Source organism: Medicago sativa, chromosome 3, assembly GCF_051527215.1.
Source record: "Medicago sativa cultivar Bolivia chromosome 3, Bolivia_mono, whole genome shotgun sequence".
Lineage (NCBI taxonomy): Eukaryota > Viridiplantae > Streptophyta > Magnoliopsida > Fabales > Fabaceae > Medicago > Medicago sativa.
The window spans coordinates 77,989,132-78,008,257 of record NC_140751.1 but is presented as its reverse complement, the minus strand read 5'-3'; the positions used below and the strand labels follow the sequence as shown (position 1 = coordinate 78,008,257).

Here is a 19,126-nt window from a genome sequence, read left to right as displayed (position 1 = left end):
CTCAATTGTTTGGTTACAATCAATTTTTTTTGTTTTTGAAGAGGCTAAAATCAATCAACTTTTTTTTTATGAAGTAAAAAAATATAGAAACAAAAAAAATAAACTTAGAAAATTAATTCAATGGGAATAAATGAATGATATAGCAAATTAATAAAATTTAAATTCAAATTCACTTACATATACAATAAAATGTTAATGGTAATGAAAGATATAGAATGAGTTTTCAATCAATAAAATAAAATAAATATGTGACTAAGGGTGGTTTTATTGTCTGGGGAGGGGTGTTAGTATAAAAAAAACGGTTACCCTAGTTTATGGAATCTGGTCCAGTAAAAAATAAAAAATATAAATTATTGATGGAATCTGGTAAAAAAAAAAAAAAACATGTTGATTGATGGAATATAAATAGGTCGACCACTATCCTATGATACTTGAAATCAAATATTCTGTTTGATAAAAATAGCGGATAGCTGATAGCTTTTAGCTAATAAGCTAGCTGATAGCTTTTATTTGATAGCTTATAGCTGATGACTGATGACTGATAGCTGATAAGCTAACTAAAGTGTTTGGTGAAACTAGCGGTTCAATTAGCTGATAAATGTAAAATGACATAAAGGGCATTCTTAATTCATAATAAAATTTATATCAGTTAATATTTAAGTATTTGTAATTTCGTCATCCAAATTTTCATTAAAAAAGTACTTTAAATTTATTTATTAATTTAATATATCTTTTATATTATATATTAAATTAAAATTTATTCACTAAAATTTTATTTTATATTTATTTTTATTTAAGTGTTTCTTCTTTATAAAACAATTAAAGGTAACAATAAACAGTAACCAGAAAGTACAACGAAAGGCCAGAGAAAAAAAAAATAACACTAATAACATATATATTTTTCCGTCAGAGGATATATTGTATTTTTTTTTTTTTGAAGTAACACTTATATTATATTGTTCCGTAAAAAAAAAAGGTATATTGTACTATAAAGAAAATTAGAAACAAAGTCTGTTGGCGTAATAAACGTGGTATTTTAAATTATAGATGTAATAAAATATAATGGGTAAACATGGATTTTACATAAAAAAATAGTAAGGGTAAAAATGGAACAAAATATGATAAGCTAAAAGTTATAAGCTCAAACGCTACTTGAAGTAGCTTCTGAAAAATAGCTTATAAGCTCTTGAAATAAGCTATAAGCTCATTGCAAAAAAGCGCTACCAAACAGAGCTTTTTTTTGCCAAACGAGCTTATAAGCTATGAGCTAAAAGCTAAAAGCTCTTTTTTGGTGTTACCAAACAGAGCCTTATCTATCTATCGGATCGCACTTCAGTGACTTTGAGGCGCCAAAGTCACGGTGCCATTCAACAAATTTCGGCCGTATGATCTCAGCAACGCACCAGATTGTGCCATGTCACCAAATCTTTATTTAAAAAAAAAAAAAAAAACTGAGTTTGTGAGAAAGAGAGAAGAGCTATCCTTGTGTGTGAACCAGAACCGGTTTTGGGTTCGAGTTCTGGGGAAGAGATGAACCGGTCTAAACCTGTTTTTCTTCTTCCTCCTCATGTTCTCAGAGCTTTGCCATGGGCGAGTTGTGATTCGTCGTCATCGTTTAGATCGCCGATGAATCGTGCGGTTGTGAGAGCTTCATCATGGGCAAGTCAAGTGTTTATGCTTCATCGGATTTGGTCGGACGGCGTGAGGGTGGTTGACTGGGTTGTGAGTGGATGGAAAGTATCAATGTATGAAGAGGTGAACTGGCCGGGTGGACGGCTGGAGAGGATGAATTGATACGCGACTGTTCTCTCTTTCTCACAAACTCGTTTTTTTTTTTTTAATTAAGATTTGGTGATGTGGCACAATCTGATGCATTCATGCGATCATACGGCCGGGATTTATTGAATGGCACGCCTCAAAGTTACTGAAGTGCGATCCCTATCTATCTACCTATCTATCTATCCATCTCGTTCCTTCTTCCTCAATCGTGTGTGTTTGGGTTGGATCCACAACACAGTGCTGCGGCGTCAAACACCATTCACTTTCGGTAAGTTCTCTCTCTTATACTTTCGAATTTACATTATTTAATCGGATTCACGCTTTTGTTCCTACATTTTCTCATTCAGTTACTCTTTTTTTTAATTGTATTTCTTCTAATTATTGCTTATACTGGTCGAAATTCGCTTAGACCATGTTTCCATAAACAACTTATTTTCCAAACATATGAATAAGCTTTTTCTTTTTCTTAAGTTGTTTTCTTATGTTTTTCTAAACAGTGTCATAAGTGTTTAGGTTAGTTGATAAGCTCAAATAAGTCAATCCAAACAGGGCCTCTAATTTGAGCAATGCCAGCAACAAACTTTTTGTGGTTATTGTTACGGTTGTATTACTATCCTTAATATTGTGGAGAATTCCAGACTAATGTGTCCACAATTGCATTAATGATGTGTTTGGTTCTGTGCAAAAATCCAAGTTTTTTATATTGCTTGTTTACTTTCGTGTGAACGAGAAAGTGAACTTGTGTTACAGAGATGAAATGTTATGATGGACAGTGGACAGGTAGAATTACAGAAAATTGGCATTGCTTCTTTAGTAGAAAAGATCGCAGAGTCTTGTCTTTTGTGTAGTTTGAACATGTGTGTCTGAAAATCTGTAGAACTACCACTAAGGATAGGTAACCAGGTAGAGAGTAATTCATTAGTGAGAGAAAAAGAGAGACCAAGAAAATTATTATTGATAAATCTCTAGGAGAGATTTAGAGGTAAAGGGTCTATTTTTGAACTTAATTCATGTAAAGGAAATTAAGAGTCATTTAATTCATCTAAAAATCCTCACATGGTGGAAAAAAACGATCATTGTTAATTGTTTAGTACCATGATAGGTAGGGTTGCCTAGTGTTTTTTGTTCCATGGGTTGCAGGATAGTGTCTACTCATTTGGTTTGCATTTGTACTAAACTTTTACTCTTCTACTTCCTACATGTCAGTTTTTCATGTATATTTTAAAGTTGGAGCTATATTTCGTTCAGAGATTATGAGCATTCATTTATGTGACTAGATTTCTGAAAATTTTGTTTTTACGCAGGTGATTGATACAAGGGTAAGTTACCTGACAGGTTAGTGTTGAGTCATGATTTCACGTGTGGATCGTTTCTGTCATTCCATGATTTTTTTTGTTCATGGTGACGATAAATAAGTCCTTGTAAATAGAGCTCAAATCCTGTATTATTGAGCATATGTAAAGTTATTTCATTTCTGCATCATTATAAATTCATAATTGATTTTTTTTATTTTTTGTGATGACTAATATTAATCAACTATGGCTATTACTGATGGCAAGTGGTAACAAATCTCTTGCTTTTGGTTATGGTTCTGGATCTAAAGTGGATATCGTAATACATGACCATGTGGAATGTGTTTTAGTTGCGTGCCTTTAAGATTGCTATTACATACCTTTCGTATAGGCATTCAATGTTATTTTGGCAACTACTGGATAAAGAAGCAATGAGTAGACACAACACTAAGCAAAGGCTGAATTTTTTTTTTAATGAGAAGGCTTTGTAACAATTAATATTTATTACCATTTCCTTTTGGTTGGGGTATACATGTTGCTCTTTTCTTTTTCAAATGCTTTTCTGTACATATTCGTTTATGTAAGATGTTACTGTTAATTGTCATTGTATTTTCATTGATACCAAATTTCAAATTTGTTTAATCTTAATAAGTCTAATTATACTGATCATTATTATTATAAATAGTGATCATTGAAGCATACAGCTGTAGCAACATGTGGTCAGGCATTATTTAAGCAAGAAAAACTATTGAAATGCTGTCTACTAGTGCTGCTGCTCAGCTTCCCAGTTGCTCGTACCACATTCCCAGACATCATCATGCCCAACGAAAGAGAAAACTCACCACTCTATCACTTGCCAATGCAGATAGCCAAGTCCCTCTGAGAAACTTCTATGGTCCAAGTCTTCCTCAGACACAGAGTTGCAACAAAGGGCTAGAAAGCAATTACAGGTCTAGATACAATTCCAATTCAAATCAGAACGACAAACACCTATTCCTTATTAAATACTTCTCACTTGCTGACTCAGAAGACACCAGTAATCAAAATCCAGAAACCAGAAACCACAGTCAACATCAACTAGACAGACAAAGGGAATTCAAGGAACACAAAAAAGACACTGCACTTTTCACTAAGATGTGGTGGGCAGATGTGAAAGCGGCATTTGGCCAAAGAATCAACTTTGAGGGCATTCTATGTTCAACTATGGTCATCTTAAAAGACCCAAAATTGTCACTGCCCCATATTTCAGTTCCTGATATAAGATACATTGACTGGGCTGCTCTACGTAGAAAGGGATTTAAGGGTGTTGTCTTTGACAAAGATAATACTATTACAGTACCCTACTCTTTAACGCTCTGGCCTCCACTTGAGTCTTCATTGGAAAGTTGTAAATCAGAGTTTGGTCAAGATATTGCTGTATTTAGTAACTCAGCTGGTAATTCTAACATGAAGCATTTCAAACTTGTTCTGAAATTTGGCTTTAGTTGTTGTTCACATACTCATACAATGTTCTGTGCTCTTCATTGTTGTTGTAATCAGGACTTCGTGAGTATGACCATGATGGTTCAAAAGCGAGGAATCTTGAGAGTACAATTGGAATTAAAGTCATCAGACACAGTGAGTGGTGCTTTTTCTGTATGGAATTTTTATTCTGCAATGCTTGTTTTATCTTGAAAACAAATGTTATTGTAAGCTTATGTTAAAATGCTAGGATTGTGAAAATTCTGAGGGAGAATTGACTCAACGACTATTGTTGATACTTTGTATGTATACTGCAGGAGTGAAGAAGCCAGGTGGCACAGCTGAAGAAATTGAAAAGCATTTTGGCTGTGAAGCATCAGAGTTAATCATGGTAGATAAGAATTTTGTAATGTTTATTTTCTATTAGATACTTATTATGTAGTTTGATTTGATTCAGGTTTATGTTAAACCATAAATATTCGGATGCAGGTGGGTGATCGCCCCTTCACTGACATTGTTTATGGCAATCGGAATGGGTTTCTAACTATTTGGACAGAGCCATTGAGTCTTGCAGAGGAGCCATTTATTGTTAAGCAGGTTTGTGTTTTATACTCATTTTCTTTTTTGAGTGCTAGAAGTGTTCAATTTGATTATGTTTAATAGTAGAAAAAAGAAATCTCATTCACAGAAGAGAATGTTTAGAGTGAAGTTTGGTAAAAGTGTAGTTAAAGGTTGACAATGCTTAGCTCAACCTTGTACATTTTAATTTATGAATATTGACTGATGCATGTTATGTTTCATCACTAAATCCATTTATAAACATTTCTTTCTGACAAGTATGATGTTTCAATGATCGTGATGATAGGTGAGGAAGCTAGAAACTACATTTGTAAAGTACTGGTCTAGAAGAGGGTTGAAGCCACTTGACCAGAAGCTATTGCCAGATCCTAGACATTGTGTCAAAGAGCCGCCACATCGTTGATAGACTTGTCTCCATAGCATACTAATTTTCTGGGTCACTGTAGTAATGCATACAAGTCGATTTTTGTTACATTATTTACTATTTTTTTTACCAAACTGGTAATGTGTATTATCACCCACCAACCTGTCTTTTTGGTTAGTTAAGTTATCTCTACTACATAATCTGTGTTCACTCAAAACGGGTATAGAAAAATGAGAAAGTTGGGTTTCAATACATTTTTAAGTTTAAATTTCATTTCAATCAATTCTCACCCTAGATTCTTTTAACTAAAATCAGAAGTACGCAGTAAGCTCTTCAGAATCCCGATATAGTTTAAAGTAATTGAAGCAAAAAAGCATGATCGTTTTGCCCTTTTGATCAAGGGATCAAATGAGCTATTTGGTGCACAAACACTTGGACAATAGTACCAATTTAAATATTTTGGTTTGTCAGCAATAGCAAGTTAATAAATTATTTTTTGACAAGTAAGTTAATAATTAAATATTTTGATTTTGTCCTTTTCTATAATTGGAGTTTTATGAAAATGTGATTCTATTATCACGATTATAGATGAAGATGGATTAGTCTATTACTTTATGGATCTCTTTTTATTTTTAAAAAGTACAAAATTAATTTTTTTTATAAGTTAAAAGTAGATTAAAATAAGTGAATATAACAAAAGTCACATAGATCTATTTCATTGAAATATTAAAATTTAATCTGATTTTGAGGAATAAGTCGCGGACAATATGTAGAAGTATTCACATTCTCTAGTTGGAAAAATAAAATAAAAAGTATTTACATTCTAAAATAAAAATATTGAATATCTTACGAAAAAAAATAGTCTATCATAGTTCTCTAAATCCATGGCATTCAAATTCCTATGACATATTCAAGCAACTAGCCTCGAATTTTAAATGTTGACTTAGTATTTAGAATAATTAATTATCTTCAATAAAAAAAAAAAGTACATTATGTGGTTTTCAGTTTTCACTATGCAACAATAGTATGGAAAAAAGGACATGAACAAGTTTGAGATATGAAGATATAGTTATCCAATATCTCATCATGCATTAAATGGTTGCCACATAAACAAGTGACAATTGACAAGTCCATGACCTACGCAACCAAGAGTAACTTAATTATTCATCTCTAGAATCACCAACACCACAAAGCTAGCTCATATGAGCAAACAATTCTAGTTTTCGTTTTTCAGTCACCAAGCTAATAATACTCTAGCAACAATAATGGAAGGCATTGTAAAATCTCTCTACCTAACAAAAATTCCAAAGTCTCAAACATGTTCTGCTTCTCTGTTGAACTCACCAATTTTATTACACTCCAATGCCACTTCAGTAACTTTCAGTACAGCAACAAATCATCTGCACAAGTGCTTTCTTTTTCAGCAACCAGGTCGTGTTATACATCCCAAATCACAGGAAAAAGTGAACCTAGGAGCTATACATGCATCAAAAGCTACCACTCCAACAACTAATGCTACACAAAGATGGATTCTTGAACCAGTTGGTTAGTTACACTTTCTTCTTCAATCATATCTAGAAACCAATTGAAAAATTGTTAAAATCAATATCTACAATAGCAAACTTTACCATTTTTCTTATCTTGATTGAGTAGATAAATGAGCTCAATCCTTCATGATATTACTACAAATAGGACTCCCTCAATTAACCACTTTTTAAGTATTTGTTTCAATATGGTCAATATTAACAAGGTGTTTTATCATTTTGGAAACAAAACCAATCATTTTGATAGGAGATGGTGATTCAAGGCATATAGGCTTCAAGGTTGAGAGACCAGGTGCTTATGAAATTACTTCTGTAAGTAATATCAGAATCAATGATTTGTGTGGCTGAGTATGCTTCAGACTAAATTTCTTGTTTTTGAATTATCTAGAATGAAGTCACTGTAGGACGTGTTCCAGAGAAAGCTGATTTAGTGATCCCAGTTGCAACAGGTATAGAAGTTCAAGTTAATAAACTGTTGTGTATTTCGATTCCTATTTTTCTTACAGTTACTAACATTTTTTCCACTGAAATAAGCTCCTTAATCTTAATGTACTATGCTTTGTTTATGTTCCAGAGAATCACAATATAATTTGAATAAATTGTTTTGTATTTACAGTGTCAGGTGTGCATGCACGCATTCGGATGAAACAAGACAATCTTCTTGTTATAGATTTGGATAGCACCAATGGAACATTCATTGGTGACAAAAGGCTGAAACCTGGAGTAGTTACCACTGTATCTTCTGGGAGTTATATTACTTTTGGTACTACTAACTCTCTTTTTATTTATTAGTTGCTTACCTTTTCTGTTGAATAACTATGTTAGTTTTTTTTCATTATACACATAATTATATAACCCTGTCTGTAGAAGGATCTTAAAAGACTCCATATTCCTAAGAGAATTTCAAAATGATAAACTAATCATCACTACAAGTACCCTATTCCATATTTAACCTCTGCAATTATGAATGCCAGGGGACACTAATTTGGCTATGTTCCGTGTATCGAAAATAGAAGAGAAGGCTGCAGATACAGTTGTAGAACCAGAAGGTGAACTAGACAATGGTGACAAATCTGATAGTACTGAAACAAGTTCAACTTCTAGTTGAAAAACATACTACTTTGTTTTGTAGTGAAATTATTCAGCTTTGTTTTGCAATGCCATTTTGATACAAAGCATATTGTACTGTCGATAGCTGATATTCTGCTCACATAAATGAAAGTTAGTTTCTTCATTTTCTTTTCTATTTCTTTATTTTTTATTTTTTTATATCTTTGTATGCTAGGTGAAAAACAAAATTGGCGTCCTACACAGTCATCATGTTTGAGTTTTTTTACTCCTTATATACCTAAAAACCGCAATACTAAAAAAGTTTCGTCTTATTATTAATAAGTGTGAGATAGAGCAATATCCTCCAATGTTACATACAGCATAGCCAACAAAACTTTCTGACCTGAACGTGTAAGTGTAAAATTTCTAGTGGATTTAATTGACGTTTATTCTGTCAAAAACATGTCTGAATTTGGACTAAAAATGTATATCAGAATATAGCTTTATCCACGAACTAAAACTGAAACTGCATTTGGGGACTGTATCCAAGATCTTCAAGGTGAGCAGCCATAGCCTTGTTCATGGGAGGTGGTCCACACCTTAATATCTGCAAAAGAAATATTTGGTTTTGTTAACCTTTCTCACCTTAAATGCGTGAAATAGAGATAGGATTCCCTGAACTAGCAGTCACCACAGTAAGTTATCTTAGCCATTGATCAAGATCAAACAGATGAGATTGCGAGTTTTCAATCAGCCAAAGTCAGGATGTGAACCGCTCAATCTCAACTCAATGACTTCGATGAACTGACTGCAGTAACTGGGAAATTATGACTGCTGGGAATCGGTGTTTGAGAGTGGAGGGGTCACATGGTGTTCAAAAATGACCTTAATATCCGGCGCTGGTGCAGGGAATTGTGTTTCAATCATTTCCTTGGAAACGAATCCGACTCCACCATCCCATATTTCTGGTGGCTGCAGAGTATATTGCATTCAAAACCAACATGAGAATACATTTAAACCAAAAATTCCATCTAAGTGGATCTATCTTGGTGACAAAAAATGAAGGATTAATTTTGACTCCAAATTTGCATAGCTATTTCGAAACAAAAAGGAAAAACGAATGGTAGTATCAGACTGATTGAATAGCTGCAGAGAAAAGAAGTTGAAAATAGTTTGATTACCTGATTTAGAACATAATAAACTTTAAATCGATTTGGGAATTTAATTGCCAAGTCATCGAGCTCTTCCTGCAAAAGAAAACAAGCAGGTTATATAAACATAAATTCTTAACCATAATACAGGCTTGAGATTTATAGACTATGGTCCATTCGTATTTTTCATTTGACTAATTTCTGCAACTAAGTTTCCAAAGATATTTGTCTGTTCAATAAAACAAAATGCCCATAGATGAATTCTTTTGATTTTTCCATACAACTTACGTTAACATACAACGAAAACTACAAAGGTTTAGCAGATTTACCTTTAGAAGAATGTCATCATATGTGACATTGGCATATATCAAATTTACGTTGGTTTTGTCCTGTGGATTTTCTAGTATAGCTCTTGCAACCTGAACAAAAAATAATAAATGTGATTATTAAGGATACAAAGTTTCAAAATGCAAAAATTGAAAGATCAAAGGAGGGAACAGAAGCTCAATAATCCTTTGCATATTCAATACCTGAAACATTGGGGTGATGCCAGTGCCACCAGCAACCATTCCAAAAGCTTTTACTTGGTTGGGTTGGTACTTAAAACGTCCCTGGAGACATTAAACTATATTACAAACTAGTTTGCAATGCATATATTTAGAATACTAAAATCCTAGTATATGGATACCTTCATAAACCTTAACCTAATAACTTGAGCTTTTTGGAGTAACAACTTTAATTATTAACTGGGCCAACACAGTTCAACTAAAACTCACTTACTAATACAGTAATGGTCAAAGTATAATTGAAGCTACTCAAATAACATTTAGCCAATGAATTATTCAAAACAGATATGGAGAAAGAATTTTAAGAACCTTTGGTCCTTTCACAGCTAAGTAATCGCCTTCACGCATCTCACTAAAGTGATGAGACATTCTTCCTTGTGGATACATCTAATTATTAGCAAACAATACAGTTAGCAAAAATCAATATGTACACTTAAAAAGGAACGTTGATTAACAAAAATAAAATACTTAGCATTAGTTAGTAGTATGTAACCTTAACAACCAATTCAAAGTATCCAACATCAGTATCCAATGTTGTTGGTGTATATGGTTTGATTACTTCTTCACCAAGACTGTCTTTTCCTCTACAAGAAAACAGATATATTCAAAATGAAAGCATTATAGTTGCCTGTAACACCTTCATTGAGTGTGAACCAGTAAACACAAAAAGCTGATCATGCTAAAAAGGAATTAGGCGGAGGCATTATGAAATGAATTGTAAAAGAGAAAACAAACAAAACGCAAACCTGCAGCTGATATGTTGTCCAATAGGAAGCCCCAACACCGAGCTACGAGTAGGAAGACAAAATCTGAATGTTGCAACATTATGACTTTGTTGAGTGCGTTTGACAAGTTTAAATTCCTTGAAATTATCAGGATCCAAGCACCCTAGCAAGAAATGTAGAAACTTTAATTATTGTTAAGAAATAACTTCTCCCTAAAGCTTGAATTATTGTATGAAGGGTTATCAATGGTATTTATACCTACCAAGCCCCATTACACAAGATTCTTTTTTGCTTGAAATGTGGGCAATATATAGGTCAACTTCCTTATTTAGGAGAACAGGGAGGATTAATAAAAATCAAACCCTACTAAGGGCAAGGGCATCCATAGTTTGAGAAACCCTTTATTTTTTTCATTTCCTGTTTACACTTTTGCTTGCAAAAGATACCATTGTGTTTTCACTTTGATTCTTGTCTTACAAGATTTGTATAGCAAATAGAGAAACGATAAAAATGTGATTTGTTGACATCGTAAAACTTTTTAACCCGACGGTATATCAAAACTAAACTAAACAAAATATATCAATGAAGAACATTTTCTAAATTCAGACCATACCTAAATTACTACTACTAGAACTTCAGAATTTAGAAACTCTGTCAAGAACCAACTATACTTCAATTATTATAAATTAGAGATTAAGTTATACGCACTGATGCTGTAAAACTTTTTTACTCCTGCATCCAATCAAATAACAGCGTAATGCCACTTTCTCAAGTTAGTTTTTAAAATATTCCCACATATATTTACATGGCGTGGCCGCGTGGATTGATCTGATGCCCGTGTAAAAAAGTTTTATATAGATATTAAATCCTATAAATTAAACCTAGAGCAGTTGCATTTGACAGAGAACATTATAACACACATACACATGTACACCAAATACATAAAACTACACAAATAAAATTGTCATATTATGAGCAAATGAAATTGAAAGATTCTTCAAGAATTTTCATTTTAATGACTTCAAAATGATTATAATTTACAAAGACCCATATATTCCTTTTTCTCAAAATAAAAAATAAATAAAAATTCCTTCATGAAAAAAGTTCTGTTTTTATCACTTTGCAGAAACAAACAAGAACTACATGTCAAATAAAAAGTTGGCACGACACATCCACTAAGACACAAACACAAACATTTTTCTTGAATAAATTAGAACAAAAACAAAACCCTTTGATTTGAATAAAAAAGAAGGTAGGAGACAAAAAAAGGAACCTTTGGGTTTCTTGGTGAGATAGTAATAGTAAGCGGTACCACCAAGAATGGCAACAAGAGCTACTGCCATGGTTATCACCTCTACCTTCTGATTCTGCAGAAAATCCATTTTTTGAGATCTGAGAATCTCAAACAAAGAATGAGTCTTTGTATTCAATTTGTTTGCAGATAGAGAGAGATTTTGGTTTGTTTTGGGTCAAACTGAGTGGCATTATCTTTGGATCATTCTTTCCTCCATTTGCAATGCAAGGGAACATTTTGCACACGTCACTCCCTTTCACGTCTACCAATCCCAACGATGTATTTTTCAATTTTTTTAATACATTGATTTTGATGTAAAAAATCATTTGATCTAAAATAAAAGTTGCATGCGGTTTATTTCAGTTTGACGACTATTCTATAAAAGTTCATTTTGATTTAATTTAAATATATACGGTTTAATTTATTTGATATCTAAAATGCAACATGTGTAATTTTATAAGATTAAAAACCAAGCAAAAATATGTTAATGCGATATAGAATACTAATAAAATTAATAAATAAGTATTAAAATTTATTTTTGTGAATCGGTTTGGTTCGATTTTAATAAAGTGATCCAAAATTTCAATCCGAATGGTTTGTACAAATCTATATCGACACGTATCTAAAAAAAATCGCGTTTTTTGATTTATTTTTTTTTTTAAGATTGATTTGCGATTTTATTTTGGATGGATTTGAACACTCATACCCACACTTTTCTGACGGTCCAATTCACTATTTCACATAAAGAAAACCTCAATTAATATTTGACATTTTCATACTAGATATAAAAATTAGTTCTTATATTAGTCTTTCTGTTATAATACATTGGAGACTAATTTGTCTTTGATATTAAAATGTTTGGGTTTTTTTTTTTTACGAATGAATTGGCACGTCAGAAAATTGTGAAGAATTAAAATGGATATTCACTCAAATTTTTTTTTAATTAGATAATTGATGGCATGTCATCTTATGTTATTTTAAGCATATTTTTCAATTATTTTAATTATGATTTGACCTAAATTAGATGAATTGTCTACGGTTTAAGAGACATTTTGTAATGTTTTCATATCGAGACATGTAATTCTAGTTTTCCCTAAGTCAATCAATTATTAGATGTTTTAGATGAATTTCACTAAAAAATCATGTAATTCAGCAAAGCAAAACAACCTCATGAAACAATGAATGAAGATTTAAGAGATCTCTGAATACAAACGCTAGGAGCTTCAAGAGAGGAATCTCTCCGCAGTTTTTGTCTCTAGATCAATATGTTTTATTTCTTTTGTTTACTATGAATAATTAAACCCTAGTTTGGTAGGATTTTATGATTAACCTCTATTTATTTTGTTGAAAATTTTAATTTAAGTCTTTTATTCAGTTATTATGAGATTTGTTTAATTTGTATATATGCAAAAGTCTCAATGCTTTTAAGAATCCTAGGGAGTGTGACATACCTAGTGAATCTCAATCGAACCTAAAAACAAGGGACGCAAATGGTGATCATGAAGACACCCGTGGTCACTCCTTTTTAAACGTTGCATTATAAACTTTATTTTTTTTCCCCTTGGTAAGATAGACGTATAAGAATGCCCGTTTGTAGAACTACTAAGGTAAGAAAGGTATGAGATGTACTTCTAGGATTCATATATGAAGTTGAAGCTTTTAGATGATAATTTAGGAATCTCAGTTCTTTCATATTTCAATTACCTCTGAGAGAGTATGTTGGAACAAAATGTGTTTAACAATGTTGCTCAAGTGTACAGGACCATAGTTAATTTCAACCACATAATATTTCAATTAATGAGTTTTGATGATAACAAGGTATTAAAAATTGTAAATTGGACTAGCTAATATTTGTTCAAGTGTACAGGACCATAGTTAAATTTTTTACATCATTAATTGGTACTGAAGAACAAATAAAGAGCAAAAGAAATCATCAAATTGAAGCTTAGATGCTCCTGAAGGCAATATGCTCCTGAAGACCAAAAAGCGCTCCTGAAGTCAATTTGCTCCTAAAGAGAGAAAAGCGCTCCTGAAGTCAAGTGTTCCTGAAGACTAGAGGTCCTGAAGTGCCACGTCATCATCAGAAGCAACATCATCAGAAGCTGCCTCATCAGAAGCCATTTCACCAGAAGCTGAAGATCTACTGAATTTGCGAAATACAAGGATTCAAGAGTTGTTTCATGGATCAAAATTCATCAAAGGACAACAGAAGACTAGTGGAACGTTGCAACGGTCATTTCAAAGTTGTTTGAAGGGATTTGCTTGCAAAAGAAACGAAAGCGTTGACATTGTACTTTGTACGAACTGTACAACCACCTTCTCCACTACTCTGTTTTGTGTCCACGCTACAAGACAAGAAAACAGCTCCAGAATACGGCTTCGCCTGCAAAGATGTTCCTTTGGATTAGGAATGAATTTCAAATTGGTTCTTCATATAACAACAACCAAATCAGGCAAAAGATCATTGGTGAAAGATCAAGCTTCAACAACGACTCTTTTGATGTGCTGGCAATTTCACAACGTCTCTTTCACACCTCTATATAAAGGAGTGAAGACTTAGAGATTTGGCAATGCTGAACGAAAGACTCTCAACATTTTTACAAGTGCCAAACCTCTGTTGAAATTGTTCTGCATTCACTTAGAATTTTTGTTTCTCAAAGTTCTAATCTTAGAAATTCTTAAGTCTTAGAGTCTGTATCTGATTGTATTGTGGGCATCTCTGATTGTATATCAAGTGTTCAACCTTAAACATTATTCTTTGTAATCTTGTTTGTTTAGAAGCCTCTTGCAGTTGTGCTTGAGCATAGAAGTCTCTTGATTGTGTTCTTGAGCATAGGAAGACTCTTGCAAAGTGTGCTTGAGCAAAGGAAGTCTCTTGTTGTGTGCTTGAGCATTTGTAATCAGATATTACATTCTAGTGAAATCTCCTTGGAAGTGCAAGGGGGACTGGACTACTTCCGGATTGTGGAAGGAACCAGTATAATTGCTTTGTGTCTTTCTTCTTCTCTCTCTCTCTCTCTCTGTTTTATTCCGCTGCGTTCAGATTCTGTTTATCACTTCAGAAGCTGCATCACTTAGCTTCTGATCAGTGTGTTCAGTTTTGAGGAGAAACGAAGAATTTTCCAAAACACAATTCAACCCCCCTTCTTGTGTTTTTCTCACCTTCAGAGTAAGGTCCGCTTTAACAACCTTACGTATGCATACAAACCATGTAAGTTTGATGACCCTATACCCGTATAATCCATATAACATTATTGTGATCAGTACGCACAACTTGATAGTTGGAGAGACACAACAATTTCACGAACGCATCACTTAAATAGAACCTTTATCTCATAATTGATAATTACTTTTCTACAATTCAACAAAGAAATGGAGGGGATTCGAAAAATCCTAATCACCACTTAGTTCTGCAATCAAAAGTCATTACTAAAACTCAACTGTTTTCCGCAATCAAATCAAATTTGTAAACTATCTCCAATTTACTAGTTTTTATTTAATTCATTTGCTTCTAATTTCCTGTTTCAATAAGTATAGCTGATTGTCTAGTTGAAACGACAATTCATGTAGAGACGATTTTACTTACTACCTTATTACTTAAAAACAATTTCGTGCATTTATCAAATTTAGTCATCAGCAATCTCTAACCGTGTCGCGTCATTTTTCGGAGATCAAGGCTATTTGATTAGCGTTTGACTCACTAAATTTATTTCACGACCGAACATTTAATTTTTTAAGAAAAAGGGGAAAAAAGTTCAAACACCCCACATTTTGAAAAGATTTAGGGTTCGGGGGTTAGTTACATAAAGGGAAGGTGTTAGCACCCTTTATGTCCGTAGTACTCTACGGGAACCTCTTGGTTTTATTTAATTAATGTGCTATAACTTACTTGCTTTTTTTGAAAAAAAAAAAAAAAATGGAATTTTGAAATGATTAAAAAAAAGACCTAATTATCTACATTTTATTGATTTGGAAGGACAAGTGTCCTCTGCCTACGTACCCGTGAGGGATCAAAACCTCGTAGTTCGGGGTTAGAAAACTGACGTTTGATTGGTTGTGTGTTTTTTATTAGTTTTTGAAAAAAAGTTTTTAAAATGAAAAGCCAAAGTGGCAAATGAGTATTTGTTTGTGTTTTTTAATATTAAAGAAAATGGACTCAAAATAAAGTTAAATTGATTGATATTTGATTAAGAAAATAAAACAAAAAGACGGTCACTTGATTTAAGATCAAGGTTTATTTTAAAAAAATATTTTTGTGATTTTTTGACACTATTTGCATGTTTTTGTTGTTTTTGAATGATAAACTAACGGAGCATAAAGAAATAAAAGCGTAGGGATCCCCATGGTGGCGTTGGACCACCACAAGGGCCTTTTACCTAAACTACCAAGCATAGAAGTAAACATACACCCACACACGCACACATGCACCTAAGCTATTACAAAAAACCTATTAATACATTCTATGGTCTGCGAGAAAATAAATAAATTACATTAAGCCTATATTTACATTCTAGGTTCTATACAAGACGAAGAGAAGTAAATAAATTATGTAACACCTAATTTATACATTCTAAATGACATAAAAATTAATTAAAATGCATGATTAACTAGGCTAAAAATGCATGGATTATTTATAATGGCCTAATGTATGTTCCAAGTCTATGTGATGAAATTAGACACCAAAATAAAAGAAAATGCAAAATAATACGATGAACCTAGCTTAATAAAAAAAGAATGTGAAAGAAGTAAATAATATGCAACGTAAATTAAATATGTATGCAAGAGTAATTAGAATGAAATAAAATGCAGGAAAAAAAGGTGTAGGCAGTGAAACAGGGGGGTGCAGGAATTGAAGAATAAGCAAACTGGACCTTGCTGGCTTTCGAAATGGGCTTGAGCCAGCCTACTGGGTCGGTTTCACACTGGAGCGGGTTATGGGTGAACCGGTTTGGGAATGGGTAATATATAAAGGGTGTAAGAGTTTTTCCAATTCATTTTTACAAACAAATTCCTCTCTCTTTTCCTAATTCTTCTCTCGGCTCCCTCTCTCATAAGAACAGCAAGAACAAACTCCCCATCAACCCAGAATCCGGCGACGGTAAGGGGGTTCCGGCGGCGGCTGGCCGGCGGGTGCGGCGGCGCCACCACGCCGGAACCCTAAAACTTAATTTTTTTGTTTTTTTCGGCTTTCTCTCTTCTACTCCTACTTCTCACTGTTATTTTTTTAAAAAAAAAACTTTCAAAAGCTTAAAACCAAAGACCTAAATCTAAGAGTATTAGAAATACCACCTCTTTATTATTGATTCACGCCGGTTTGGACTCGATCTTGTGTCACTCGACTGGATTTGTATCGTGCTACTGTTGTTGTTGGTTCGGCCGATTTGAATTGCAGTGGTCGTCTGTGATTGCGTGCGTGACTGTTTGTTTGCGGCGGCGACGGTCGGACTGCTGTTGAGGTTGTTCTGATTGTTGCTTGCTGCGATTCTGAACCTTCCTCGGTTTGATTTCACGTGGTTTGGCCTCGATGATACGTCCGATTGAATTGGTGTTGGATTGTGATGATGTGTGGTACGGTTGTGGTGGTTGAAGGGTTTGTGTTGAATTTTGACGACTGGTGTGGGATTGGTGGTATGTTGGAATCGTGTTGTTTGGAGCGGTTATGACTGGTTCATTGTCTTGTGACGACGCGATGATTTGACGACTTTTTGGCCGTGAAATTGTGTTTTGATTTGCAGGTTAATGGTTTGTTTGCAGGTTGTTGTTTGGATTTTCGGCCAGTTTGCGCGTTGATGAATTTTGGCCCCCTTTGTTGATGTGCAGATGCTGGTTTTATAGTAGCAGTGTTAGGTTTTAGAGTTTGTTATGGGAGGCAGAAAAGAAGGTGGCTTGGGGAGGAGAATTGCAATGTTTGTTCCAGACGTGACAGCTTGAATTTGGATTTTTATCAACTAAGAAAAATAAATAAAAAACAAATAACAAAAGGATGAAAATAAAAGAGGATAACTACATGGACTTGACTTTTGGGACTTATCACTTAATAAAAAAAAAATATAATAATAATAATAATAATAATAATAATAATAACAATAAAGCAAATAACTATGCATATTTTTGGATTTTTATGAATTAAAAATAAATGATAAGAAATAAGAAGAAAATAAGATAGGGACTAAAAAAAGAATGAGATTTAAATAATAATAATAAAAAATAAAGAATTAGGATTTTAAAAAACAAAATTAAAGTTAATTAAAAACTTAAATAAAAGATGGAAATTGAAAAAAAAATAAAAGAAAAGAGGATCCGACTCGTAATAAAAAATGAGGTATTTTAAAATACCTCTCTGCCGAATTTTTACTGAAAAGACAGAGACTGATCGTGGTCAAAGGACACGTGTCGGTGTATAAATGTGGGATCCTTAGGTCAAAAATTGGGGTATGACAGATGCCCCTATTTAAGTTTCTTCGTCCGGAGATTTGAAGATGAAATCTTTAATTCGATCGGAGCGAAGAGACTTAAATATAAAGTACACCAATTTTGGACCTAAGATGCTATGAATGCTCGTGAAATGCTTGTATGAATGCAGATAGACAAAATTGACTTGACTGAGACGAGAAACAACGACGGGATACCCAAATTCGTTGAAGAATGAGATCCGACTCCGCTAAGGGGAATGTAGTTTCACTGGGGAAAATGATTGTCTACTACCGTATTGGTTTGGAATGATAGCTTAATGAAGACAAAACTTTTTAGCGACATCACTTGAACAGCTAAACTGGGGATGACACCGAAGAAAATAAAATGTGATTCCAAACTGAAACATGACGAAAGGTAAACTCAAGCGGTCCATTGTTTAGGACTGGCAGCTTGGAACAAGATAAAAAAAACTCAGGCGGCCCGTTGTTTTGGACTTGCCACTCGAAGCAAGATAAAGGTGGACTCAAGCTGTCCGTTGTTTAGGACTTGCCACTTGAAACAAGATAAAATGTAGACTCAAGCTGTCCGTTGTTTAGGACTTGTCACTTGAAACAAGATAAAGGTAGACTCAAGCTGTCCCTTGTTTAGGACTTGCCACTTGACACAAGATAAAATGTAGACTCAAGCTGCCCGTTGTTTAGGACTTGCCACTTGAAACAAGATAAAGGTAAACTCAAGCTGTCCGTTGTTTAGGACTTGCCACTTGAAACCAGATAAAGGTAGACTCAAGCTGTCCGTTGTTTAGGACTTGCCACTTGAAACAAGATAAAAGTAAACTCAAGCTGTCCGTTGTTTAGGACTTGCCACTTGAAACCAGATAAAGGTAGACTCAAGTTGTCCGTTGTTT

General features: G+C 33.5%; 3 protein-coding genes across 7 annotated transcripts; 2 read left to right on the top strand and 1 right to left on the bottom strand.

Moving 5' to 3' along the window:
* The first annotated feature begins 1,460 nt into the window (after positions 1-1,460).
* On the top strand, positions 1,461-5,727 carry LOC146940482 (haloacid dehalogenase (HAD) superfamily protein). 5 transcript variants are annotated; one of them, XM_085754161.1, is made up of 7 exons: positions 1,461-2,047; positions 3,084-3,098; positions 3,757-4,506; positions 4,611-4,688; positions 4,850-4,923; positions 5,022-5,129; positions 5,398-5,727. In XM_085754161.1, the coding sequence occupies exons 3-7, from the start codon at positions 3,825-3,827 to the stop codon at positions 5,512-5,514; spliced, it is 1,059 nt and encodes a 352-aa protein (XP_085610287.1). In that variant the 5' UTR covers positions 1,461-2,047; positions 3,084-3,098; positions 3,757-3,824; the 3' UTR covers positions 5,515-5,727. The 5 variants fall into 5 exon arrangements, with proteins under 5 accessions (XP_085610287.1, XP_085610286.1, XP_085610285.1 ...); XM_085754160.1 differs by having other exon boundaries at positions 3,084-3,114; XM_085754159.1 differs by lacking the exon at positions 3,084-3,098 and having other exon boundaries at positions 3,937-4,506.
* A 937-nt stretch (positions 5,728-6,664) lies between these two features.
* LOC146940481 (SMAD/FHA domain-containing protein) lies at positions 6,665-8,253 on the top strand. Its single transcript, XM_085754165.1, has 5 exons — positions 6,665-7,020; positions 7,267-7,331; positions 7,408-7,468; positions 7,636-7,782; positions 7,994-8,253. The coding sequence occupies exons 1-5, from the start codon at positions 6,741-6,743 to the stop codon at positions 8,125-8,127; spliced, it is 687 nt and encodes a 228-aa protein (XP_085610291.1). The 5' UTR covers positions 6,665-6,740; the 3' UTR covers positions 8,128-8,253.
* Positions 8,254-8,380: 127 nt separating this feature from the next.
* Positions 8,381-11,997, bottom strand: LOC146940480 (NADH--cytochrome b5 reductase 1-like). Its single transcript, XM_085754164.1, has 9 exons — positions 11,785-11,997; positions 10,533-10,674; positions 10,280-10,370; positions 10,096-10,173; positions 9,751-9,831; positions 9,550-9,639; positions 9,251-9,316; positions 8,955-9,041; positions 8,381-8,676 (listed from the first exon to the last, which is right to left on the bottom strand). Exons 1-9 carry the CDS (start codon positions 11,891-11,893, stop codon positions 8,584-8,586), a joined length of 837 nt encoding a protein of 278 aa, XP_085610290.1. The 5' UTR covers positions 11,894-11,997; the 3' UTR covers positions 8,381-8,583.
* Positions 11,998-19,126: the final 7,129 nt, after the last annotated feature.